General features: G+C 27.2%; 2 protein-coding genes across 6 annotated transcripts in view; one reads left to right on the top strand and one right to left on the bottom strand.

Moving 5' to 3' along the window:
* Nucleotides 1–2,421: 2,421 nt before the first annotated feature.
* LOC107454493 (GTPase-activating protein skywalker) lies at nucleotides 2,422–24,669 on the bottom strand. 4 transcript variants are annotated; one of them, XM_016071703.4, is made up of 12 exons: nucleotides 24,544–24,669; nucleotides 23,297–23,455; nucleotides 21,761–21,896; nucleotides 20,237–20,547; nucleotides 17,439–17,549; nucleotides 14,769–14,859; nucleotides 12,958–13,046; nucleotides 10,118–10,300; nucleotides 8,722–8,808; nucleotides 6,692–6,850; nucleotides 4,583–4,803; nucleotides 2,422–2,737 (listed from the first exon to the last, which is right to left on the bottom strand). In XM_016071703.4, the coding sequence occupies exons 2-12, from the start codon at nucleotides 23,429–23,431 to the stop codon at nucleotides 2,602–2,604; spliced, it is 1,659 nt and encodes a 552-aa protein (XP_015927189.1). In that variant the 5' UTR covers nucleotides 23,432–23,455; nucleotides 24,544–24,669; the 3' UTR covers nucleotides 2,422–2,601. The 4 variants fall into 4 exon arrangements, 3 of the variants coding, with proteins under 3 accessions (XP_015927189.1, XP_015927188.1, XP_071035861.1); XM_016071702.3 differs by having other exon boundaries at nucleotides 24,042–24,544; XM_071179760.1 differs by lacking the exon at nucleotides 24,544–24,669 and adding an exon at nucleotides 24,178–24,289.
* Nucleotides 24,625–27,964, top strand: part of LOC107454494 (Rac family small GTPase Mtl) — a 13,815-nt gene continuing 10,475 nt past the window's right edge. The window contains exons 1-2 of one of the 2 annotated variants that reach the window (XM_016071705.3): nucleotides 24,625–24,902; nucleotides 26,747–26,904. In XM_016071705.3, coding sequence (XP_015927191.1) covers nucleotides 26,765–26,904 — 140 coding nt within the window. In that variant the 5' untranslated portion in view covers nucleotides 24,625–24,902; nucleotides 26,747–26,764. Of the gene's footprint in view, nucleotides 24,903–24,949; nucleotides 25,103–26,746; nucleotides 26,905–27,964 lie in introns of those variants that run through there. The other variant, XM_016071706.4, reaches the window with a different exon arrangement.

Here is a 27,964-nt window from a genome sequence, read left to right as displayed (position 1 = left end):
TATATATATATATATTACACAGTAGATAAAAAAAAAGCTAATTTCTATGCACAAAAGTAAAATTTATAGAATTTAAAAAGAGAATTTTTTTTTATCCAACTTTTTTTCTCGTCAACACAGTAAAGAATTAAAAAAAATATATTGAAAAAAAAATTTACAACATATTCCTGCTTTATCACTCTTTGCAAGTAGTCTGTGCATTTAAAAAATAAAAAAAAGGATAGACAAAACTGTGAAATTTACGGCAATAACTGAAAAAAGAAAAGAGTGGTCAATTAAGAGATTCACCTGAGTAATCACGTGTAGTAATAAATAGTATTGTATTTAAAATATTGAGATTTTAAAAAATATGCGAAGTCGAAAAATTGATTGAAAAGATGATAGAATTATCGCGTCAAATAGTGAATACTCAGGTACACGATTTGAATTTCCTGTATCATAATAATATCGGAATTTTAAAATATCATGTGAAAATTAAGAACAATAACGGCAGAAAAACGAAACGAAAAATGATCTAAACACTGCATGGAGTTAGAGCAAATGGTGCATGTGAAAAGGTATTTACTCAAATGCGCGATTCAAATTTCTCGTTTCTTAATAATATTGTATAAAAATATCGAAATAAAAAAAAAACTCGTAGATATCAGCAATAACTGATGAAATGTCGATCAAAACAGTGACGAATTAATGCACGATTTGAATGCAGAAATATATAGCGATCTAAAAAAGATAACTGCGAAAATTGGTAGCAATAATAGCTGATAAAATGATCGAAACACCTATGGATTTACAAAGGAATCACTGCAAATCAAGCGCATCAAAAAGTGATTACTCAATTGCACAATTCAAATTTTGCACATTGTAATAATATCAGAATTTCAAAAATCATGAGAGAATCAATAGCATTAACTGCAAAAGAAAAAAAAGATTGAAAAACGGATTTAAGATGGTATAGCGTGCACTGAAAAGAGATCACTGAAATGCACGTTTCGAAATTGCCATGCCGTAAAATTATATTAAAAACTAATTTGATCTAATTATAGCCAAATAAAAAAAAAAGGAGGACCTATATCATATTTATTAAAAAGTTCTTTGCAACAAAATTATAACTCATTAAAATATAAGTTTAAAAAAAATGAGAAAAAACACCATTTTTACTAGCAAAGCGACCCTTTGAAATGTTTGCTATCTTGGGATTACTTTTTAGGTAATCAAGTTTATACTTTTGTATTAGCCTCAGTAGTTCATTAATTCTAGACGAATTTATTATAGATTTTTTTACATTTTTCAGTCTCATGTTTTGGAAGTTTATCTGAAGTTGCGTTTTTCTTCAACAAATCTGCGAAAAAAATCAAGGATTTAGAATTTAGGAAAAAAAAAAGAAAGAAAAGAGAGAGCTGGTAAGTGCAGAATAAAAGTCTCGATTACAAGATTTTGCCTTAGTTATAAAATAAAATTTAATATAAAAATTTTGCAAGAATATAAATTATTGATTCGCTTAAGTCCACAAATCAACAGTCTCGTGGAATGCCATGAATTAGAGGAAGAATCACATGCCCAATCTTATTAAAAGCAAAAATAATCAAAAGAGAATTGCACACTACTTAGAAAGTTTAAATCATTTCCCTAATTAATAACTTTAAGACACATGTCTTTTATATGAATAATTTTAAACAATACATTTAAAATTATTTCTATTGGTATTTGTTTTCTACCAATAAAAAAGGTAAATAAAGGATGAAAAAAAAATTCTATTTTATTCATTTAATATAAACATTTATGAATGAGACTCAAATGTTTACAAATGTAAACATGAAACCAAATAAATCATTATCAGGTTTATCAGATGAGCGTTTTTCAAATGAGTAATTTTGTAAAAGAGAGCAAACATTGCAAAAATCCAAAACCTATACTAAAGACTACACAACAAAACTACTTTTACTAGAAATACAAATAAATAATAAAGCTGATAAAAAAAGTCCTCAAATCAATTAAAGGGTTGTAAATGCTTCCTTTGAGCAAAGAATTTAATAGCATTTCTACATTGCAAATTTGTAGATTTTGGAACAAGTTATTAAATTAAAACAATATTTTGCAAATCTAAAACAAACATATTTTGAACTAAAACATATCTTTTTGTTAAAAAAGATAATATTTTAAAATTTTTTAAATCTGCAATATAAATTCTTGAATTAAATTTTAATAATAGAAATATGATTAAAAAGACATTCATTAAAAAATGTTGAATTAACCATTTAGTAAATTATAACAAGGATCTGAGTATAACAGAATATAACTCCTCAAAAAAATGGACTATCAAACTTATAACATTAGAAGAAACTTACATGCACGATAAAAAATAGTACAGAAGTTTAACAGCATATGTTTTAAAGTAAAATCATGAATTTTATATATTTAAAATTTTTTTTTAATCTTTCTACTGTTTAATCTTAAGTAAAAAATATTTTAAGCATAAGCATTTTTAATGCTATAAATATAAAATATATAATTTTGATTATAGATAAAGTCATGGTTTACAAGTTTAAGAAGCAAAAATGTAAAATATATATTTTTCTCAGATCTTCAGCTAATCAAAATTGATTACTTAAAGCCAATAACTTCAACTACTTTACACTGAAAATTATTTGAGCTGCACAGTGGCTCATTGTCGAATGTATCACAATGTTCGGTTCTTCCATAAAGAAGGTTGTCATCCAGTAAAAGGCCCTGTCCATTGCTATCATAATTAATATAAATATATTAATTATAATACAAATATGTATTAAATGCATATTTTTATAAATCGAACATTAAAAACTATTTAACAACATAATTTGGTGAATGGATAAGAATTCTGAAACTGTTCAAATGAATTTTTTTTTTTAATATTATTTTTTTGATTACACTTTTTTTATCTGGAAACATACTCAAAAGAAATAAAGGTGAAACAGTCTCTGAATATGCATGGAAACTAAGAATTATTATATTACATTTATTGCAGAAATAGAAAGAAATACAATAGCATTAAAAATTTATTAGCTTACATATAACAGATTTAAATTTGTATTGCATGACCAAGAAAATAGTATATAATTAGATAATCAAAATAATATAAATTAGATAATCAAAAGGAAGGGTATGGAAAAACAATAATTGGCTATTTTAAAAATTTTAAACAGTTAATTCTAACTTTTATTAATGATTTTAAAGATATATTCTTCGTATGATTACTTTAAATCATTAAAAAACTTTGCGGTTAGATCCAAGATGCTGACAAGAACACATCTAAGAAAGAATTAAGAGGGAAGCCTTTACTGTTATAGCTGGATAGAAGGCCAATGTTACAAATTATACAGCGGAGACACTGTACCACAAAAGAAAACCTTTATGGCAAATTCTTTTACAAATACATTAATAATTTAAGTTATAAAATATATATAAAAAATAATATGAGTTCAGGTAACCCAAAAGTAAACTGCGAAGTTACAAAGAGGGCATTTTTTCCCCTAAAATATTGAATTGCAAGCAAATTATGACTGGATAAATTCACCTTTCCAAAACAGCAACTAATTCTGCCAATTATTTGTTTGCAATTTGACCTTAAATTTTTTTTAAAAAATAATTTTGACTTTATAGTTTATTATTGTCATATCTGAACTCATATTTTTATATAGTTTAAATTTTAAATCAGTAAAGAGAATTAGCCATGAAGGGTTCCTTTCACAGTCTTCTTAGGTGGGGTTTTGTGGATTACACAAGGAAATAAATTTTATATTGCATTTATGCAAATACCTAACTCACCTATCACCTAACTCATGTGTGGAGATTTAAAATCTGAAATTATATTTGCTCTTAAACCAACAGATTTTTTTAAAATGTCATTTTTAGATTATTTTCTGGCAAAATGTACAAGTTTAAAAACATTATATATAACAGGAGGTCACATGATCGCTGCATCGGACTTGTAGAGGAGTTAGGACACATATCAGGAATAAAACTGCATTAACCCAGAAATGTCATCATAGGGAAAGTTTCCCTATTGTGGAACGTTTTCCTATTGTGATCTGTTCAGAAGCAAACGAAAAATCAGTTCATAATACGGAAGCGCTCTTTCGTGACATTTCCAGATTCCTAAGCAATTCTATTTTTGATGATGGGATCAAACTCCCCTAGAAGTATGTCGTAACATTTATGTGACTTCTTGTTATTTATAAGATTTCTAAACTTATATATTTCGACAAAAAATGAACTAAAAATGTCATTAAAAAAAAAAACTACAGCTTGGAGATAGAAATAGATTGCAGGCAAGGCAGCAATATGAAGGTATTTAAGATCTGTTTAAAAATCTCGTGCAACATAGTACAAAAAAAAGTTGTTTCCCAGTGTCACCCATTAAAACTAAACTAATTTTTTTAGCTTCATTTTCAGATTGAAAAATAACAGCAAAAAGATACCATTTCCAATTTAAAAAGTGGCAAAACTTTTTATACTAAAAATTAATGATATTGACTGATAAAGATAGATTAATTTATATAACTGGTTAAAACATTAACTGGTTAAAACATAAACTGGGTAAACTTACCCAGCACCAACATTGATCATATGGTTATCTGCTGCCATAAATAATTTTGCAGAATGAGGCACATCTTCACCAGACACAGATCCAACCCAGTGATACTTTCTCAGTTCAGGAGAAATAGTAAATAGAAATGTTTCCCCATTTCCAAAATATGTGTACTTTTTGTTCTGAACATCACTTGAATTTCTCTCATTCCAAGCTGAAGAACAATACGCTCCAATAATCTGATAAAAAATAAGTTCAAAACCTTTCAAAACAAAACTAATTAAATTTGCTTTTGTTAACTAATTGAATTTGCTTAAACAGATGTAAAAATTTTATTGTACTACACGCATTCCTTATAGACAATGCTGTACAGAAAGATTATATTTTAATTTGAAAGCATTTGCTTTCCTTCAATTTTTGAAATGAAATTCTCAGACTTACCAGAAAGTTTTGAGTAATATTACATACATTTCTTTTATATATATAGATATTATACATTTCCCTTACATATAATGTAACATTTCCTTAATATATTCTGTAATATTGCTACATAATTTATCAATATTACCTCCTAAAGATATATTTTATCCTATATAAGAAACAGAATTTCTTTAAGTAAAGAAATTTTATAATACATAAAAATGTAAAGATAAATTTTAATTATTAGCATCTTGCAGAAAAACTCAAAAAATAAAAAAACTAATAATAAAGTACAGTTTATTAATAGAGTCACATCACTCATAAAATTATCATCTATGTATCTTAATTGATTAAGAACCAAAATTAATATTTTTTCATCAATTAGTAGTTTTTAAATTGATTCCACAAGTTTCATAATTGGAAAACATTATAAGCAAGAAAATTATAATTTCTTAGTTTATTATAACATACAACACATTTTCAAAATATGCAGCGAAACCTCGGTTAAGTGAACACTCTTGGGACCGAAAAAATTGCTTGTTTACAATTGCTTGTTTGGAAGGGTACCCTAGTAACGAAGTTTATCCCCGTAAATTGTTCTTAGAATATTTTCAATGATATAGAAATAATTAAATATGCTACAATAACTATCTACAAGGGTATTTATTAAAACTTTAAAGAATATTTTTTTTCTATACAAAAAGAATATGTGAAAAAGTTGATATAAATACATAATTCTAGATGTAGCTACAGATAAATGAATATAATTTTCCTATTAAAACAGATATTTAAGTCAGTCATATGATACGGAATAAGAGCTTTTAGTCCTTAGTCGGTTTCAATTATTACGTTTACACCCCGGAACACCTATCCATCACTTGATAGGAAACGTGGTTAATACCTCCTTGAAAGTAAACCTCCTGCAATTCACAGAAAACAAAACAAATCAATGCTTGCCTGTAAGACATGAGGATCTATGGAGTTGATATATTCACAATTAATTATCTATCAAGTGCTGAATAAATGTTTGATTCATATGAACACTGTCATATAACTTGTTTTGATTCATATGAATGTTTGATTCATATGAAAGATTATGTCTCTATTATCTTTTTTTTCACCCCAGCTGTGTTAAATACAGTCTTCAAATTTATAAGAAAGTGAAAGAAATTTTTAGTGGAGAAGAAGCATTGAGAACATTTAACACGTCATTTCATTTGGGGTCTCATAACCTGCTTCATCCAGATGAAAAGATGCTGCTATCCGAATGAGCAGTATTATTTTCTCTCCTTTCTCTGCAAAGATAAGGCAAAGTGACAGGAGAAAAATTGATTTTTTAGTGGTGAAAAAGCTTAAGAATATTTTTAGTTATGGAAAAGGCACAAAATTTGCATGCTTTAAAAATGTTGAAAAGTTGCATACTTTTTCTGGCAATTTAAAGAAGAAAAAGTTTTATTCTTTTCAAATTTAGATAAAATAGTGTCCGGTTTGAAGAGATAGAAAATAATGCTTATGGTTATGGAAGCGCCCGCTTTGCCGAGAATGTACATGATGGTTTATTCATAGAAGATTCACGAGGAATTAAAAATATGTCCTCATTGAGAGGTGTCCGTTTTGCAGGAGTGTCCATAACAGGAGGTTTCACAGCATAAGTTTAATCCTAATATTATGCGAACTATAGAATACTAATAATTGTACAATAATTACTTCATCACTTGTAGACTTGATAAGTAAAATTGTAGGTTCCCACTCTCCTACAGTCATGTAAAATGCTGTTAGGCACACACCGTGTTCATTTGAAGAATAAATTACTTCTGGTTGAGACATGGAAATTCTTAAAGGTAGCCAACTCCAAATAACACTCATCTATAACATACAAACAAATAAGGAAACATTATATTAAAAAATATTAAGTAAAATTGAAAACAAATGAGTACAAAGCATAAATCTACTAAGCACAAAAATTTTGTAAGAAAAGCTTGAATGGATAGAGGTTTTCAAGATAGGAATTTTTTTTTTATAATATTTAAAATAAATATAATGGTCTCTCTTTAATGCATACAGGAATAGAAGTAACAAAAATATATGGGAATTTTTAACTAAAAATACATTGCTTTATGCCTATTTTCTTAATATAATCATAATAATTAAATAAATAAAAATTTACCCTAATTAATTTCTAACTAGCATTAATTTTATTAACAAAATTATAAAGATTCTAATAATAGATTATCAATCTCAAAATAACGTTTTTAATTTACTGGACTAAATTCAAATTATGTAATTGATAATAATACAATTAAATCTATCCTTAAAGTTATGTTTATAGGGAACATTTTATTCGGCAATATTCAACATTCTCTGGTCAGCATCTATCAGAGCTTGAGCTTCTTATATTTCCTTCATGCATTCTTGCTTTATATTTTATATAGAATGCTGGTTGCCTTCATCAATCATTGACTTAGCACTTGATACTCTTTCTTTATTAGGTTCAAAAATTTTAGAAAAAAAGATTATCAGAATGTGTATTAGGTTTTGCTTGTGGTACATTTTATTTTATTAGTGGTTGCCCATTCTTTTCTTTTTGTTTAGAAGTCTTTTAGCCGTCAATTTAATCCTTTTTAGAGTGATGTAAACATCTGTAACCTTTGTTTTCATAACATCTTTAATAATTCTTATGCCTTTGATGTTCAGACTCATTCTTGTTTTTCAGATGTGACAATTCTTTTATTCTTAACCTCTCTCAACTGCCTCTTTGAACCGTCCATGGGAAACTATTTTCTTCAGCTGTCATAAAAGTGATAGATTGAATTAAATTTAAATGAATATTTTTTCAAGGAGATTCAATTAAAAGGCATAGATGTATATATTTATTAGTAAATATATATAAAGAGAAAAAAAAATCTTGTCAAAAAATATGAATATTTTTAAGAAGCATAAAATTATTAACAACAATAGTTTTTACCAATAATTATTTAACAAGTTATTGTAAATGCTGAAATTTTGGGTAGGAACACAAAAAAAAACAGGGTAATAGATCTTATCCATTTTACATAATTGCCATACAAAAATTTTTTAACTTAAAAGTATTCAAGATGTAGATGCACCTTCATGTTCATAGAAGATTTTCTTTTTTTATAAGCAAGTAATAAATTGAAGCAAGGGCCCAGTAGTTGGGAAACTTCATTCATTATTCGTGAATTATTATACACACTGGATTATTACATTCAGTGAATTAATAAATATTTTATCATCTCCATACTACATATGCATGACTTTTTGAAGATTCATATTAAAAGTTTATGAAATTTTGTAATATGTTAATGAAATACAAATTACTACATTAAGCAAGGAGAAAACTAAATTTTACTTTTTAGCATAATTATAAAATTCTTAATACTTAATCTTAAAATTATGATAGAATATTATTTCATCTCAACATTCATGAAGATCTCTCATCTTACCATTATATGAGCTATATAAGCTATCATGAATCATAGCAATAATGTTTGCATGGATTGAAATTGTAAATTACTACAGATTGATTGAAATGATTATCGTAAATTGTAATGATTATCAAATCGAAAAATATATTAACATAAAAAATTATTATTTATTAAAAATTCTCTAAAGCAGAACAAATACCACTTTATTAAGTGGCTTAAAATTGTTGCTGTCACAAATAAAATAAACTTAATTAAAAAAAAATCATCCAGTAATTTGTATGAATAATTTACCTGTTCAGGGGTGATAATGCAAGATTTGAAGTTGCCCAAAGCCACAACACCAACAGACCTCGTTCGACAAGATGAATCCATTTTCAACTATAAAAAGAGTTTTGAATAAATAGAAAAACACTAAATGAACATAAAAAGGAAGAAAAGATTTAAATTTAAATTTAGTAACGGTTACCCAGGTTATTTAGTAGACAAATATCTAATGAATTACAGAAAACTTTTAACATTTTAAACTCATTTTTATTGCACCTCTAAATCTTCAAAAAACATAATTTCACACATTTCCAAATGCTAACATGGGAATAAACATTTATACATTAATTAAAATTAAAATGCAACCTTATAACACTCAAGCATAACCTTCAATTACTACAGTTCAAAAAAGACATTTAAAAAATAAAAACTGCATTTAACATTACTAAAAACACAGACTTGGTTTATGATATCTATAAATCACACTTAAATACTGATTGTTCTCCTACACAAAAAAAACACAACATAACAGTTCAGAATTTACGGTAAATGATTCCTCTAAAATGTTAATGAAATAAAATTTAAAGTTTTATAAGTACCCAAAAGAATTTACTGTTTGCTCTCTGGAACCGCCCACTGGAATGGTAGATGAACTCATGGACAAACTCCTCGGCTAGGATCTCGAAATTTCTCCAGCTATTCTAACTTCAAGAGGCTTAGGCATGTAGAAGGGGAACACCAGACGTCCAGCGTAGATTCCCTCGGACTTGGCCCATCGTCTCGAGGATATCGGCTTTCGGCTAATCTCGGTAGTCCTTCCCGCTAGAGACTTCAGTTTAGCTTTCCCTAAGGTTACGATCCACCATCTCCGAGGTACTGTTTCGGACCACTCTTTCAGCGAACAAACTCCGTATCCCCAGGATACTGGTCTGGTTAACTGCTTACTGCTGATTACTACTGCCCTTTTACTACTGCGCCTAGCCACATTCATCGCTTCTCTTTTATCCTCTCTTCAACAAGGCGAAAGAATCTAGACTGACCTGTTTACCACGTCCAGAGTCATCCCCCATCCGGCGGACGTCAGAACCAAAAAAAAAAGTCCCTGAGAAAAAACAGTCATAAATCCACCAATACACCATAGAAATTATACTACCATCCTCAATAAATATTAATAAATTTAGTTACCCAGATTTCACCCCAAAAATTCCATTTTAAACGACTAATTCAAAATTTCTAAAAAAAATATTATTATTATGATTGAATTTAAACTTTACCGTAGTGGTGCCATCTACAGAAAAATAATCTATCTTTAAAAGTATTGAAAAAAAAACTATAATAAATTTCTATTTATTACAATATAAAAATAATTAATTAATTGAACTTTTAAAGTGTATGAGAAAACAAATATCTAAAATCAGTATACTTGTCTGATAATAGGTTGATCTGATGAGTTGATCCCCAAATGATATCCAGATTGTGAAGGGGACAATCTATCTGCAGATTGTGATCGTCCTCCTAGATTTGTATGACTTTTTAAGGTCATCTGTACCTTGACTAGTTGTTGGTTCACAAGTTTTTCACTGAATCCTCGTATGCCATATCCCATCTGAAATAGGAATTAAAAAGAAAAATAACTATTTAAAAAAATAGATACTGAGTAACAATGACGAATCTACATAACAAACATACAATATTGTTGTTCTGTGAGTTAAAGATGGAAACACTTTAGAGTTATGAAATATTTTCTAACCTTATTAACTTTTGCTAAAATAATAACAAAATGAGAGCATTTTTTATAAAAAGGATAGATTTCAAAAGAAAGAATGTGTAAAAAACACTTTATTTAAGAAGAAAATACTAGTAAATTTAACCTTGAAGCAGTGCCCACCTGAAACTGGTAAGTCGTTAATAAATTTAAATAAAGCACGAATCTGAACTATCTATTAGAACTATCTATTAGAACTATCTACTGAACTATCTATTAGAATCTATTTAAAACACAGAGGAAAGAGAAATGTATAACATTACATACATCAGTCACACTTAAATTCATCTTTATCACATAAAAACCATCAGTTGATTACTGCTGTTGGGTTTACTGTTGAAAAGAGAATTTTATTTTGAGCAATTATAAAATACTTTCAATATACCTACTCTCTGAAATTGTTAAACCTTCATAAAAACAATAAGTCGATTGTTGTTTATGTGTCTAGTGTCAAGAAAATTTTTTTTCAAAAAATTATTATAGAATATTTACAATAAAAATCCAACAAAACATTTTAATTCTAATTATTCAGTTAATTACCTAAGATGTTCACTTTCTTTTGTACTTTATCTAGTGCAAAGGTTCTCAACCTTTTTAACGTTGCAGCCCCCTTAAGGAGCAAAAAATATTTCAACGCCCCCCTTTATAAAAATCCTGCTATTTTGAGCATGGAGACGGAGGGATGTGTGCTGAATTATAAGAGGCAAATTTTTAAGCAATTTTTTCACGCTTTGAATTTGTTTGGTTTTTTAAAAAAGAATAAATTAACTTGATAATTTTCTCACGGCAGGTAATCGCCGTTTATTTGTTATGATCAAAATAAATATGTTTAATGAAAAAAAAATACAACTAAGAAACCTATGCTTAAAAAGAATAATTTATTCTAAATTAGATAATTAAAATAACACCCAAAATAATTTTGTAACACTAAAAAGTAGTATTAACAAAACATTCAAGTAACTATGTTAGTGGGATGATTGTACTTAATGGTTCAGAACCAATTCCTTAACGCTCGGTTCAATACTTTTAGTGAGATGAAGATGCAAATACCCACGTTTGCACAATTTCGAGTCGATTTCTTCTTTTTGTGACAAGATCCGTAACAGCACTGAATCCACATTCGACAAGTTAGGAGGCAGGGAACGCAATTAAAAAATTTTTTAACGATAGTCTACAGTCCAAGATAGAGACGACTGTTACCTTTAACACTAGATTGCCCATGGAAGTCATTTTGACTGCTTTTTAATTTCAATTAGAAAAACAATGATAACACAATTTCTTACAATTTTGTGACTTTTTGTACAACATATAATTTTTTTATTGTTAATATTTACAAATAACTTGTTATGTAACTGAAAATAATAACAAAAATATTAAATTTTATTTAAAAAAAATTTCTTTATACATTAGTTATGCTTTCTTTATTCATTAGTTTTTCTATGCAGTCATTTTGACTGCTTTTGAGCAATATAGGTATTTCAGTCTTTTTAGTGTTAAGTAAAAATTCTGTGAGACGATTACCATTTCAAAGTTTCATTAGTTAAAAGTTCGACCAATTCCTCGTAAATCTGAACCTCTGCTGTTTCAATATTTACAAAAGGGTTCATAAACCCATTGAGGGACTTCGAGGGAACAAAACATCTTTAAAGTGGTCAGAAAAGTCCATGTGCAAAGAGTCAAGGTGTTGAAAATATTCTTGTGCATGTGCATCATCAGAGAGAATTTTGCCTGCATGGCTGAACTCATTCCAACCAAAATTCTGCTAAAACAAAATCAGTTTTTTCAGAAAGGCGAAAATAACTTATTTTGTAGGGATCGATTTGAGCTCGTCGCCTTTAAGTCGTACATTAATACCATTAAATTTTACAGATAAATCAGCCAAAGTCATTCTTAAATTCTAGCAATCTGTCTCTTAGAGCTACATTTCTGTTTTCGAGGACCTCAAGCACAGAGTCGAAAAGATTCCAATACCTATTGAGACAGAAGCTTTTGGAAAGTCAGTGAATCTCGGTGTATATTGCAAGCGATTGAATTCTTCATGGTTTTTCTTACACAGTTGTCTAAATAATCGATCTTAGAGAGCATTACTGTGAATTTTGTTCACAGCAGATATGGCATATTGCAATGATTGATGCAAACGGTCACTGAGATTTTTTCATACTAAATACTGTCTGTGAATCACGCAGTGAACAGCTGAAATATCTGGTACCTCCCTTTCCAAAAGGGTGATAAACTCACGATGACTAATTAATTTAAATCTTATAAAAAAAATGAGGTGTTTATCTACGGTTATTGAAGCTTTTTACTTTTTTGCTACGCAATCTTGCTTCATTTTAGATGCATTTTATTAGATGCAATAATTTAAAAAATTTCAAAAACTTATTGTTATTTGACACGAGTAAGTAGACAAAAAATTTTTTTACAACAAACAGCATTTACTTTATTAAAAAAGACAACGCAAAGAAAGAGTTGATAAAATACTATAATGTATACATTACTTTAAGGACTTTTTCAACAGGAACAGGAATATTTTGGAAAAAATCCATTAACTTTTGCAAACTTCCAAGATCTTCAGAAGTTGATTTGTCTGTGATTAAAAACATTTTTTAAAAAAAAGTTTGTTTTAAATGTAAACAAACAAAAAATTCAGTGTTTATTACCATAAATATCTTTTAAAGATAAAGTGGCTTGGGGTATGTCTTAACACAATTTAGAAAAGGCAATGCATAAGTTAAAAATTTACCTTAAGTTTGTGGCGTAACTACCACTACGAATATTAAACATCAATTCACTGGTATATAAGACATGCTAACTTGATTCAATCAAGAGGTACCTTTTGATAGATGAAGGTTTGCATTGTCGATAACACCGCCCCCACATTGGTGACCTCTGGACGTGATTTGTACTCGCCGTAACGCCCAATTCGCATAATAACTTGACGGTGACGCCTACTTCGATGGATGGTTCACATTAAACAGTTGACTTGCTACTTATGAATGAGACATTATCCAATCCTCCTCACGCTGTTGCTACTCAGTCTTGTCTCGATTTAACACAACGTCAGCCTGCATACACTCAACTGCTAATGGCAACACAGGAGCAACTACGACTGTGAAATTAATACACCTCTCACTTTCAGCACTCACACACCCGGTGACTCTCTCTCCCGGTCTTAAGTACAGCAACCAGTGGTATCCGTTCATCGAATTCTATCCCTGATAAAATTCTGGTGGGGGAGTATTGTGGCGTAAGTACCACTACGAATATTAAACATCAATTCACTGGTATATAAGACGTGCTAACTTGATTCAATCACGAGGTACCTTTTGATAGATGAAGGTTGGCATGGGCGTTAACTCCACCCCCACAAGTTTATTTGTAATAAAAAAAATGCTGATTTCTTACATACACCCTTTTTAAGGTAGACAGTGTTACCACTCACTAGACCAAGCCCCTAATTCAAATATTGAGATACTGCACTCTTTAAAATAGAGCTAATATAGAAAGAATAGAAATGATACTTATATTTTTAGATAAGAGTTAATTAAATCTTTAGAAAATATTCTTAGACTAATTTTTTTTACTTAAGTTAATCTATAAGTGATGCTCAGTTTCATTGTGATAATATCATTCTACTTAATACGAGGAAAAAGACACATTAAAAAGCTATATAAATAGTTAAAAATGCATAAAATTTAAAATTATTAATAAAGTTCTAAATATGGGTGTTAAGTAACAATTTTTCAGGCATAAAGTAAATGACAATAAGGATGCATACAATTAATTCACTATATGATAGTAAACAGATATTAATAAAAAATACCAGCAATTTTCTAAATCTCAAAGGAATTATTTAGTTTCAGCTCACAAATTAAAAATACAATCAGCAAAAATATACATATATAAATTTTATCAAAAAATACATATAATTTAATTTTATGCAATGAATTCCCCCCCCCCTCTAAAATATAGAACTTACAAAAAGTTAAAGACAAGCGAAAATTTTTTTTCCTTATTATAATGTAGCCACCAGTTAGTACAATGAGCAGCTAAATATAATTATACACTTAACTTATTAATAAAAAGTAACTTGAAGTGTTTTAGTGCTTTTTCAGCAAGTAAAATAATATAAAATAGATAAATTCTTATAATTAATTAAGTTCATATAATTTTGATTGAATTAAAATTAGAGAAATAGTTAACTAAAAAACCGACTTTGTTGAATTTTTAATTCATTATACAATAATAACGAATACTAATATAAAAACTAATTTAACATATGAAATTTTTTCATAACAAGGATACTCACCAACATTTTTATTATATAGTATCAACAAAGCAATAACTATTCGATATAAGCTTTTCTTCTTATCCACCAGGAAACAATCAACAATGCGAACCTTAAATAAGAATATAAGTCAATGAAAAAAATGCACATATAAGTTGCAAAAAAATTTAGGAAGTAATACTAAATGTTCAAAAAATTAATTGTATACTTATATATAATTGTGAGTAGGTGAGAAATCAATAAAAAAAAATGCACAAAGATAGTAATGTACTGGGTTTTGCTCAGTGAACCAGTTTTAAAATTAGTAACACAAAATGTCAACATATGGCATTTCTGATTGAAAACAACAATAAAATATTGTTTTGGGCAGCATATCAAACTATTTTAGCTAAAATATTTGCAAGGTCCTTTGTCAATTTAATTTTTATACTAATTGTAAAATGTTACTGTGTGAGTTTCAAATAGTATTTATTTTGAATATACTATATTATAGTTGTTCTCAGTTACTAGCACCTTGACAAACTTTATACAGTGAAACCTCCAGGAAAGATCACCTCTATTTACAACTACTTCTGAGAGGAAAGATCATTAAAACCTCTCCCAATGACCGGGAAAACATCTGCATTAAATGCGGAAAAGGTCAATTAAGGAAACAAGAAAAAATAACAAAACAAAAAAATTAGTAGATTAAAATGTTTTTAAAATATTTGTGTGAAGCACTTATTTAGAGAGCTCTTTTTGATGATACAACCTCTTGCTGCATTCAGAGTACACTAAAGACGATGCTATCAATGATTTATTTCACAAGTCACAAGTCAATTTAAAAAAAACTTATTTTAGAAAAAACAGGCATCCCAGACAAACAAGCCTCTTCTCATCTTTTAAAGCTAAGTAATTTTTGTGATATAAAATTAAATGCAAACTTAAACCCAAAAAAAAGCATAATTGTTTATTTATTTAAAATATCTTTATCATTGAAAATTGGTAAATTTGTTTTTACACATGATTATATCAGTTGGGATCCCTTTTATAGGCACTAAATTTTATTCATTGATACATCTTTTAATGAAGCCAACAGAACATTTCCACTCCAAGAAAGTGACACCGACTAAAATTAAAATATTAAAATCATTTGCGAAAAATCATGCATCCTCTATAACAATTTCAAAGTCAATGGAGGCAACCTCTAAGAGTGACCAACCTCCATCAATGACCATTTTACTGTGGATCGGTGAGTGGTGTTGCTTCCGAGAGGTTTCACTGTATTTTAAAACTTGGCCCTTTGGATCCCTTAGCAGAAGATGCCAAGTCACAAATTTTTATCACCACCTGTTTTTTTTAAAATATAATTTGCCCTTTTTTGATTAATTTTGGAGAACCCAGTAAAAAAATTTAATTAAATTAATAATTCAAATAATGATTAAATTGAAACGAAATGCAGAATAATAGTGAACTGAAATAATATTGAATTCATTTTTAAATACATTTTGCTTGGAAAAACATTTACAATAAACTTTAAGTAGCAACTATAAATGTTTTTATTAATGATATTGGGGAATACTTATCCATCCCTTTGCAGTATCACTTATTTTAAGTAGCTTTTTATAAATACTTTAAAAGAAACAAACATAAATTATAAATAGTTTTCCAACTCCCTTTATCTAAAGGGGAAATCAAAACATTATATAAAAAAAGTCCTGACTTAAATTTGAAACACAAATGTTTCATAAAAAAAGACATTTTCCTAAGAAACCTATGCATTTACAAATCTGTCCGGTAAAAAAATTAGCCAAATGTGTAGATGACAAAGGAAAACTTTAACTTACTGTTCCATAAATTTCACTCAAGAAATAAATGAAAAATAAAAGTTGACCATACTTAAAATGAGGAAAGCCATTAGATAAATAAATAAATAAAGGCAGAAAATTTAAAAAAATTTAGTTATAAGTAATTGTATTTATGCTATTTGTAGGTAACTTTTCCAATGTAATTCAAAATCTATCAAATGACAATGATTAATTTATTGGCAGAAAATTAAAAATTTTCTAATTAAATATTATTAGAAAAAAAAGAAACTGTCAAGTTATTAAAAAAAATTGCTTAGGGTAGATTATAAACTGCTGATCACAAATAATTGAAGAAATAAACAAAATGTATACATACACTATTACACAAAATCTGAAAAAGAGTAAGTTTAGTTGATAATTGATTTTTTTAATTAAAGTCCTAGCCTTAAAATATAAAACACAATTAATATGGTGACAAAAGTAAGAACTCAGAATAACATTAAATAATTGAAAGTAATTATCGCAGAAGCTAGGGCTGTACTAAGCAGAAGTTAAAGCTGTACTAAGCAGAAGCTAAAGCTGTACTGTTCTGAATTTACTAAATATTATATTTTGAAAGAATAATTTATACTAATTGAACTTCATGATATATTCATTTAAAGTACTTCATAATTTTAAGTGTTAAGCATAAAGTATCAAATATACTGATACCAATTCACCTCCAATAAGTGTGCATTTTATTATAATCATGAATTTTTAGCAAACTTTAAAAAATATTACAAACTTTGAAAATATTTCTATAATAACATAATGTTGTTAAATACAAGATCAGTTAAGCAAGAGCTATTACTTCTGAGTCATAAGTAAAACATTAGCTTAAGATAAAAAAAAAAGAAATAAATACCAAATATGTGAATGGTAATCCTTTAAAAATCCAGGATATCCAATTTTGAAACATGTTTTCCAAGTCTTCATGCTCTTTGAGTTCTTTTTCAAGTTGAAGATAAGCATTTTTCTATTTAAACAAACAAAACAATTATTCTTTAATGAAAATAAACACAATGATGAGAAATATAAAGAAACCTTATTCATAATACGATGTTAAACATGCTTGCTTAATATATTAACACACTTAATTTTTTTATTTCATTGTGAACAAAATACAAATTTTACTTTTGCATCTAACACTGTCTTTCAGGGAATTATCAATGAATGGCCATAATAGGATTTCCATGTAATTTAGACCAAATCAGAGAAGGTGGACAGCATCTAAGCACACATCAGTTGCTGGTCTGTTGTAAGGACTAAACTCACTATCTCTGGTTCTCTGTCAGTGATTGAACAAGTTAGGATACAGGTTTTACAGGTCCCAGGATGAAATTCATGGTGGGCTCTTTCCTCAAAGCACAAAAGTCCTATTTTATAGGATTTTTGAAGACACTTTATTAAAAATTTTAGTTTTTAAGTTGCTATAAAAGAATTTTCAGTAATTTTCTTTTCAGAAAAAATAGTTAAAAATGCATCTTTTGTAAGGAATTTAAACTGAACTGCCAGTAACCTCTGGTCCCAGGACAATTGTCTCTCACTTCATCCCTCGAGTATGGCCTAGCGTGTCAGTGATTTCCTAATCGTCTGAATCACAAGAGCACTTCATTTCATGGGCACACATATAGTTGCTTTTATGCCATCATAAACTTTCGTACAAAATATTAATACTGAAATTTAAACTGAAAGTGAATGCATATTTAAGGGTAATGCTATTCTTTACTTTTTAATATCTTTAGACTTTTCAGAAAAGTTGCATGGGTGCTTTTTAGAGGGGAAAAATTCATCTTAAGAATGATTTTTGCTGGACAGAAAAACTATAATAACAATTTTTTACTTTTGTCTTTTTTGTTAAAACATTATTACTAAATATATTTAAAGACTGCTTTCTGTTTAAACCTAACTGTAATAGGCTCAGAAAATTTACATTTTTAAATGATAATTAAGATGCTTTCTAAAAGCTTAAAAATAACTTCATGTGTGTGTGTTTTTTTTAAAAATTGTTTCCAATTTACAAGATTTAGTTTGGGTTTTGTGACAAAAGGTAGAGTATTCCTTAAAGTGTTATAAAAAATTAGTGCAGCTACAAAGGTATTGGAAACTTAATATTTGTGCAACATAGATACGATATTAAAATAAGACTTGACTTTTATTATATGAATGTGATGTATAAATGAAATACAAAACTTCTTGTTTAAAATGAATTGCAGAAAGTTATGATCAGGATTGATTAAACAGATTGTAAAATCAGATTAATAACAGATAACATCTAGGACTTTAGCATCGATATATAACAAAACTCAACTCTTTTTTGTCAAGGATATAAAACCTTTACATTTTGTGTCATTAAAAAAATTCATTAATAATAATAAAAGGAGTTAATAAAGAAAAGCATATTTTAAGTGAACAAATTTTGATGACTTGCCATTTTCTAGAGTTCATATATTTTTCTCTATAAGACGGTCTAATATTTTTAACAAGATATAGCCATTTTTAAATGGCTTGTTCTTAAGAACTTAAACATCAAAATAAAAATAGAAGAAAGAAATCTGATATCATAGTTTTGACATGCATGTTATACATGATTTGAAAAACATGAAAGAAGATACAAATAAAAGACATTCCAAAATTTTTTTCTATGAACCATTTTAATGAATCTACAGAAAATAAAATGGCTTAGTTTTGTTGAAAAGGTCATAAAATTTACTGAAAATACAGATCAAAAGTAGAGATGTATGGTGGATCCTCAAGTAATGGCTCGTAATGAAAAGTTGTTGATACAAAAGCTATATCTAGGCATATGATGTTGACAACATTTAAAGTGGAGAGTTAAATTTATGTAAAATTTTCAAAAGATATATCTTAATGTTCAGAGATGCACAATTTAATTTTGAAACACTTCTAAAAATAATTAGTTGTACGTCAGAGGTAAAAGACACCATGTCACACAAATGTAATTTTTGAGGAAAGCAGATTTTACAATCTTGTATCTCTAGAGAAAGTTGGACATGGTGTTTTTTCAAACTGCCTAACTTCACCAATTACTATGACAGAACATAAGTGCCCTATACCACAAGACAGAGTGAAAAATCTACAACATAAGCATGGTATTAACTCAATTTTTGAAACAAATGGACATGGTGTCCTTTACTTGTGACACACAGATATGATCCCCACAGTCTGTTTACAACTCTATTATCTAATATTAATTTTTGGCTCCCAGGGACAACATCACAATATTATAACTAATTGTTGATACTTAACAACATCTTGACTACTGAAAAGGAAAGTATTCCAAATTTATCAAATGAATTTTTCACCACTACTTCAAATATTTATCATAGAACAAAAATAGCAGATTGTAATCGATCTTGAACTTAAAAATAAATATATGACAGAAGTTATTATAAATAGTTTCCAATTAAGACAAATTTTGAAGATAGAAAGTGGGAGTTATTATAGAATACTATTCATTGCATATTTTAACATAATAAGGTTTATACTGTCATATATTTATCTCAGAATATAAGATTAGTTGAGATTTAGATATTAATATTTGAGCATTTCAACTTATAATTAAAATGACAGAGCTTGATATTAATTTAAACAAACAAATACACAAAAAATTAAGATTTTTTAGCTAAAAAAAATGCTTACAGCATATTTTTTACAGAGCTTCATGACTAAATAGGCAGAAGCTGTATGATCTCCTTTGGTTTGTGAAATGTAATTTTGTTTGTCTGATAATATCTTCATTGTGCAAGAATAAGCCATTTCTTCAGACATGTAATGTAAAAAGATGCTTATTAATGGGTATAAAACAGGGCAATATGTTATATCTGGCTTTGACTGACGAATAATCTGAAGGATTTTTTCCACTGTTTGTTTTCCATCTGTATTCAGATGATAGCGAATACAGTAGGCTGGATCTACAAATGAAGGCAAACTGCAATTGTAGTAGTTGTCGCCTGAAAATAAAATTGTTAAGAATAGAAAACAACATATTTAACAGAATATTTTTAAAAGAACAATTACATAATTGATTATTGAGCAGTATTGTTTCAAAGTCTTTTATTTAACTTTAGAAATGTAAAAATCTAATTTTCTTTTATTTACTTGTATAAAGTAAGTAAAATGTTCAAATGCCAAATGCAATTGTAATAAATGGCTCCCAAAAATAAAAATTAAACAGTCAATGATAGAAAACATAAGCTTTAAATTACTAATAATTCTAAAATAGAATGTTAGAAAAGAAATAAGAATATATTTGTCAGAGATATAGAAAAATAAAATAATAACGAAATGTTATCCTTTCTATTATAAGTGCAGTTTGTTTTGTCTTGAGGGTGAGTGTTTTGATTTACTCTTGAAAATTATTTTAAATTTCAAAATTCAAAACTTGAATAGTGAATTTTATAAGCTGGAGAAATCAAAAAACTTTTCATGAACGACAAGTCCCATTTGCATAAGTAAGGTATCATGTAAAAGTACAAAATATTAAGATGCTTATGAAATATCCATCACATGCCAGAATACCATGTTGTATAAAAACCTTCTGAGCTATATTAAACTTCTTAGTTGACAAGATATTACAAAAAAAAAGGAAAAAAAAAAAGAAGACAGTAGTGAAAGCTATTGTAATATGGACCCATTGGAGATGGATTCCAATAATTAGAATTTGTGTGTTTGTAAAGTATATCAATTTACAATAACTAAATAGCCTAGAAAAGTGGTGAGTTTGTAGGACCTCTAACATAGAAAAAAACCTAATATTATTCTTTTTAGTAAAAGTTTTGACATACTGGTTCTAAAAATTTCTGAACATATATGTGCCATATACTATAAATGGCCACATACTATAACAGTTATGTTAACATATATATGCCATGTACTACAACAGTTTAATCAAACTTTCAAGCATCAGTTTAAAAAATTTAATTTAATGAAATGAAACTACAAGGTCCCCCTATGAATAATTCAGATTTTTAAATAAATTTCACTTAAATTTTAATTATAAAGCAAAAAAAGCATACTATAAGAATTGAAAAGAAAACAAGATTTCATTGATTTAAAATTAGCAGATAGTATATCAACAGTAAAAAATAAGATTTTTTGTTCCAAGAAATTTTTCCATAAAAAACAAGACTAACAAAATATAAATGAAAAAAAAAAAACATTTACCAAATAGATCTTTTACTAATTCATGATAAATATCAATGTGCTCATCAGTGGATATTTGATTAGTCAAGCATTCCCATAAATTTTGACGAATAGGATGGTCAATACTCCAGTGATTATTTCGAATTATTTCCTTAATCTGGAAAAAAAATTATATGAATTGAGAAAAGGGAACTTTTGAAAAGTTATTTTTTCTGCACTTAGTTCAAACATTAACACAACTATTGGTCATCAGCATAATTAAGGTTAAAGTAACGCATTAGTATGAATGTATTAATTAAACTGCATTCAGATAATAAATGAGGATAAAAATTTAAACCAGAAAAGGAAATATTTAAGAATTCGACCAGTTAAATATATTAATCTGTCGTAAATGATTGACATGGATCAGACAATGGAAGCGAGATTATTTTATTGACAGAATCTTAATTAATTTAAATAAAATATTACGATCTATGCATAGTTGCAGAGGTTTTAACAATTTGAAGTTATTGAAAAATTTTGAAACTGTATATTAGAAAATACTTTTAGGCGCAAAAAAAAAAAAAAAAAAAAGAAGAAGAAGAAAGAGATATCATGTTAAGATAGAGTACTCTAAGTTTATTTTAAAATTGACTTTCATTGCTTGTGGTCTTTGTTTGTAGATTCACCATATTATCAGGGGCATTATGGAACAACAAAATTAATTGATTAATCTGGCTATATGATACCCAACCATATTACTTTATAAAGAACCCATTTTCAAAGTTATTTAATTTTGAGAAAAGTCAAGAAACAAGTTGAAACACTTTTTAAATGATATTCATATAATTTTTTGATTGACATTAGACCAATATCAGTACCAAAATTTAATACAATGGATACAGTTAATAAAAATAGTTTCAGTCTATAATTTTCCATACCATGGAAAAATATTTGGAAGGATAATTTTGGATATGAAGCTTATGGAAAAAGAGGTTAGACTAAATAGGCTTCCACGATGGAAATGGAAAAAAAACATAAAACATTTTTACAGTCAGAAACATTATTAAGCAAAGTTAAGAAATAATTATTTTTGTAATTTTGTGCAAAATATTAGAGTTAAGCAGTATTCAGAGTCACTGATTTCAACAAGATAATTTTTAGGTTATACTGCAACACATCAGTAAATTTAGATGTTTTTATACTTCACTAATGATTTATGGTATTAAATATTATTTAAAAAGATGTTGACATTTTTGCTTTGAGTTGAAATAATTTTGTAATTGAAGTTGGTACGCATTTGATAAAAGAGTACAAAAATATTATAAAACATAAAAAAAGGTATAATTAACATACGGCTGGTATAATAAGAGGACCAAAATTACTGGCTTCACCATGCTAAGTGTCATAAGCAATGGGCTATAAATCTTAAAGCAAGTTTTTCTTAAAAAAATTTATCAGGCAGATTTTTGTGCTTATTAAATTACATCAAGGAAATAAAGACAAAGCTCTAACAATTTTTTTAAGCTGTTACAGTAATAAGAAAAATTAAATCATTCAAAAATAGTAAAGAATTACCTGTTTAATATCTTGAGAAGCACTAATGATCGAAATATCCTCAACACCTGGTATGTTCTCATCATCTTTTATTGAAATAAGTCTCTCAATTGACTTAGAATTAACATATTTACCATTTAAACTATTAAATGGCATGGCTGTTCTGCTAATTTTGCTCAACTAAAATTTTAAAAATAGAACATTTGTATTAGAATCAGTGATAAGAAGTAAGTATGATAACAATATAGATTAAATATTTTATTGTAATTACAAAGTAGAGTAATAAGAAAATAAAATATATATTTAGTTGAAATTTAAGTCATTAAAAGAATGTAAATAAAATTATAAGAATGTTAGCTTCAATATTTGAGATTCTAATTTTCAAATAAATAAAGAAAATGACATATTAACAGTTTAATATGAGATTAATGAATATCTTAACTGAAAAAAATAAAATATGGGTAGGTGGTAAATTGCTAGCCAAAGTATTCATTTAAAAAATATAATTCTAGTTCAATAAAAAAGCATTGTATATTTAGCTATGTTAATATAATTTTTCAACAATATCAATAAAAAAAAAGATTTAGAATCAAATTAATATTTAGTTTTTATTACAGAAAAGAAATTTAGATTATTAAATTTATGAAAATTCAATTTCATTATTTTTGGGAAATATGGGCGAGTTTTTCGAAGTAATTAACAGTAGTATTTAACAGCTGGATAAACATCCAAAAATTAAAAAGATAGAATTACTTCAACAACAAACCTGCATTAATTTATTCTAAAAAACAAAGATCGCACAATTAAAAGGGGTATTTTATTTTCGATTATTTAAATAAAACCATATGGTAAAAATATGTTTTTTAGGAAGCTGAAAATTGCTAATGAATATAGGTAGATACTTCATTTTTAAAATATAGCGTATATTTGTAATCAATTAAACTGTGAAGATTCCTCCTTTACGACCCATTTTTATCGGTTCTTTACATTAAATTAAAATAACATAAAGATAAATTTGTGTGACGATTGTTACAAAAAATTGTTCTGATAAGTGGTGGGAAACAAACAATTTTTTATCGCAAAAAAAGAGGTAAAATTTATTTTGTAAAAATAGTAGTGACAAATTATATGACGTCTGAAAAGAAAACGAAAAACAATATATATGAATTTTGTAAGAAAAAACTCTTTAAAAAAGCTATTAATAAAAACTATTTTTCGAATTCTATAAATTTTAAAAAATTGTCAAAATAGATAACAAAAATAACTACCGTCGACTTTTTTTGGTTGTTTGTTTACATTTCGCGACTCAAAGTGACATACACTTCAGTTGCCAATTTTCCAAACACAATATAGAATGAGTCATCATGAAACAGAAGCGACATTGTTAATTTTTAAATAATAAAAAATAGCACGAACACTCTTACTTAAATTGTATATTATTTTGATTCTTCTTCCTGTTTGATTACTTTGAAGGATTAAAATAACATTTTGCTTTATTCGAAATTTTATTTCTTGGGTGGTAACTGGAAAATTTTCGCCGGACGGAAAATCTTTGTTGGGGTTGGTGTTGTGTGATCTCTGCTTGACGCTCTGATAAAAAATTTAAAATAATTTTTTTAATCAAAAGGTATGTGCTTTTTATTGATTGTAACAATTTAGAATCACTTTTCTTTTATTCTTGCAATCTTCATTTGTTTCTGTTCATCAGCACCTTAAGTATCAAGAGTTAGAAATACCGCTAAACTAAATTTAATTGTAGTGTAAATAAAGTTTTGAAATTGGTGGATATACTACAATCGGCTTTATTGTTTGCTGCCTTTTGTTTTAGTTAGCTATTTTTTTGTTGAATTTTCAATTATCATAGCTTAAAAAACTTTTCCTGAGTTATTTGTTACATAACTTACGATATTATATTGCATATTAGTTTTCATATTCTGCACTTAATATATACTTTGAAGTTGTATTTCATTAATTTCTCCAAATCTTACTTTCACATTACCTTTGCTTAGTTATAGTAAAATTTTAATACGATAACAAATCACCTAAATTACTCTGAAATTGAAGTATTGATTCAGACTAAGACCGAATACCGACAATTAGCCCAATTCAATTAAAATTCAAAAACATATTTTGATAGAATGACAAATACTCAACCACAAAGATTTTGTTACTTAACATTATTTTATATCGCAGTATAAATTGCAAACACTTTCAACTTTAATTGTTTCACATGATTGTTTATTTATAATAATTATATGTGAAAAAAATGAATAATAGATAAAAAAATCTTTAAAAATGTTGTGATAATATAAATGCAGATTTTGGATACAATCATGCTATATAATAATTTATTCTTTAAACTTTAATTGTATGTTCTGTAAAGTCATTATTTGAGAATAATTTTCTGTTTAAAGTAACTTTAATATTATTGAATCAGATATTATTTGCACTTTATATATGTTCTATACAACGATTCATAAATAATTTTATAAACTGTTATGTATGGCTGTGTTTGGTGTGTTATATATTTCCTAAATGTTTTAAATTTAATGTATTTAATGGTGTGATTTAATTGAAAATATCTCTTTATTTAAATTTTATTTCAGAATGCTATTTTTTTGCCTTACATTATCTGTTACGACTCATTATTTTGTTCCTTTTTTATTTCCTTTTCTATTTTAACCTAGTGATACATCTAAATTAAGCTCAAAATTTTTATTGTACTTTATATCATTAACTGAGGCTCTAATATGAGTTAAAACAAGTATTTTTTGCACAAGATTGCCACGAACTTTTACTGTAGTTGTTCCTAATTGTGTACCTAATTATACTAAAATTTAGGTGCTTAAGAAAATCTTTGACACATTTGGTCCAACTTACCCAAAATGGCATTGCTCATATAACTACTAGACATTTTCCAAAAATTTATTTCATTATCATAAGTTATAAATCAGTAAATTTACTAATTTTTGTATTTTATATTGTAAGGGTATTATTAAAGCTTCTCATAGCTTAAAAGTTTAAAATTTACTCTAAATCTCTGAAAAAAAATAATTTATCGCATGTTTTTTTTATACGTGTAACGTTTTACTTATTATTTGTCAATAAATTTAAAAATAATAATTTTTACATTACAAAAATATTGCAATTTCTTGTTTTTTTATTATTATTTAAAACTTGATATTGATATTAAATTTTTCTTAATTCACTCTTGGTAATATAAACTGACTCGCCTTCTATTTCATTTAAATTAAAAGTCAAAAAATTGTAAAAACCAATTAACTCAAGGAAAGTGCAATAAATTAACTAAAATTTAAAATAAATATTGATTAATTTTATTACGTTTATTTATCAAAAAAAGTATAAGCATTAAGTTCTTAAGAAGTGAAAAATTGAACTCTATGGTATGCAAAATGTTACTCTATGAAACTTGTATGATTATAGAATTAAAGATTTTTTTTCCCGCAATAGGTACATCCAATATTTCTGATGCAGAGGGCTCCAGCAGGTAGTGTCTCCGCCGGAAGACCTATAAAATGTGTCGTCGTTGGCGATGGAACAGTAGGCAAAACATGTATGCTTATATCATATACTACAGACAGTTTCCCTGGTGAATATGTGCCTACTGTGTATGTATTATTTTTTTCAATTTTATAATTTAATTATTTGTACTTGGAAATAGAATTTTACTTTTAAAGTAAAGCTTTTTGAAAAGTTTCTTTTCTTGTTAGACGTATTTCTTGGCGTATTGAGTAAATGTTAATTGATTATTTGTTGTATTAAAAAAAAATGTTTGAATTTTGTTGTTTGATAAGTTGTACTTGTTTGTTATTTGGGTATAAGATAAAGCTTTTCGAAAAGCTTTGCCATAAATGTATCAGTTGGCTGAGCATTGATGACATACTATTTTTATATATGTCACTTTTTAATGATAAGCTACATATTGTAAAAAAATTTTTTTTCTTCAGTTTTCTGAAATTCTATTTTAGCTTTTACATCATTACCAATAAAAAGAAAATAGTTGTCAAACCACTTTTCTCAATATCTAATGTGAAGCACTTACATTGTTTTTTCAATTGCATGGCAGTATAGCTCATCTTGGCATTTTAATAAATAGTTACTTTTCTTAGAATTATTCGTAACTACCTTTTTTCTTAATACTTTGAAAATTAGGCTACCACTTAAGCTCTGAAATTTTCTTTTAGATCTTGTTGGTTACTATTTGCAAGGTAAAAAGTGTTAACTTTATGAATGCTGAAGAATTACTTTTAGTGTAATATTTCTTTCAGGAAATTTATTTTCCATACTCATTCTTACCCAAAATAAATTCCTTTATAATGAATAAGATAAAACAAAATATCAAGAACTGCTCAAGACATTCGACTGTCTGTGTCTTTTAAAATGGTTTCTTTACAGCCTTTGCTTTAATTTTTTTTTTAACTGAATATTTTTTTATGAATTCTGTATCTTTATCATTATGAATTTCAAAATCTTACTGTTCTGATAAACAGTAAACATAAAGGCACAGTGATACATGGACAATGTGACTATTCCTCTTTAATAAAAAGAAGTATATTTCCAAATACAGTTTTTTGTTTATCATGCATAGTTAATTGACTGTGCCTTAAAGAATGAAGTAAATAAATGTATAATTATTAAAATCAGCTTGGGAATATATATATATATATA

The sequence above is a fragment of the Parasteatoda tepidariorum genome, chromosome 4 (assembly GCF_043381705.1).
Source record: "Parasteatoda tepidariorum isolate YZ-2023 chromosome 4, CAS_Ptep_4.0, whole genome shotgun sequence".
NCBI classification, from domain to species: domain Eukaryota; kingdom Metazoa; phylum Arthropoda; class Arachnida; order Araneae; family Theridiidae; genus Parasteatoda; species Parasteatoda tepidariorum.
The sequence above is the reverse complement of the archived record's forward strand: the minus strand, read 5'-3'. Positions and strand labels throughout refer to the sequence as shown.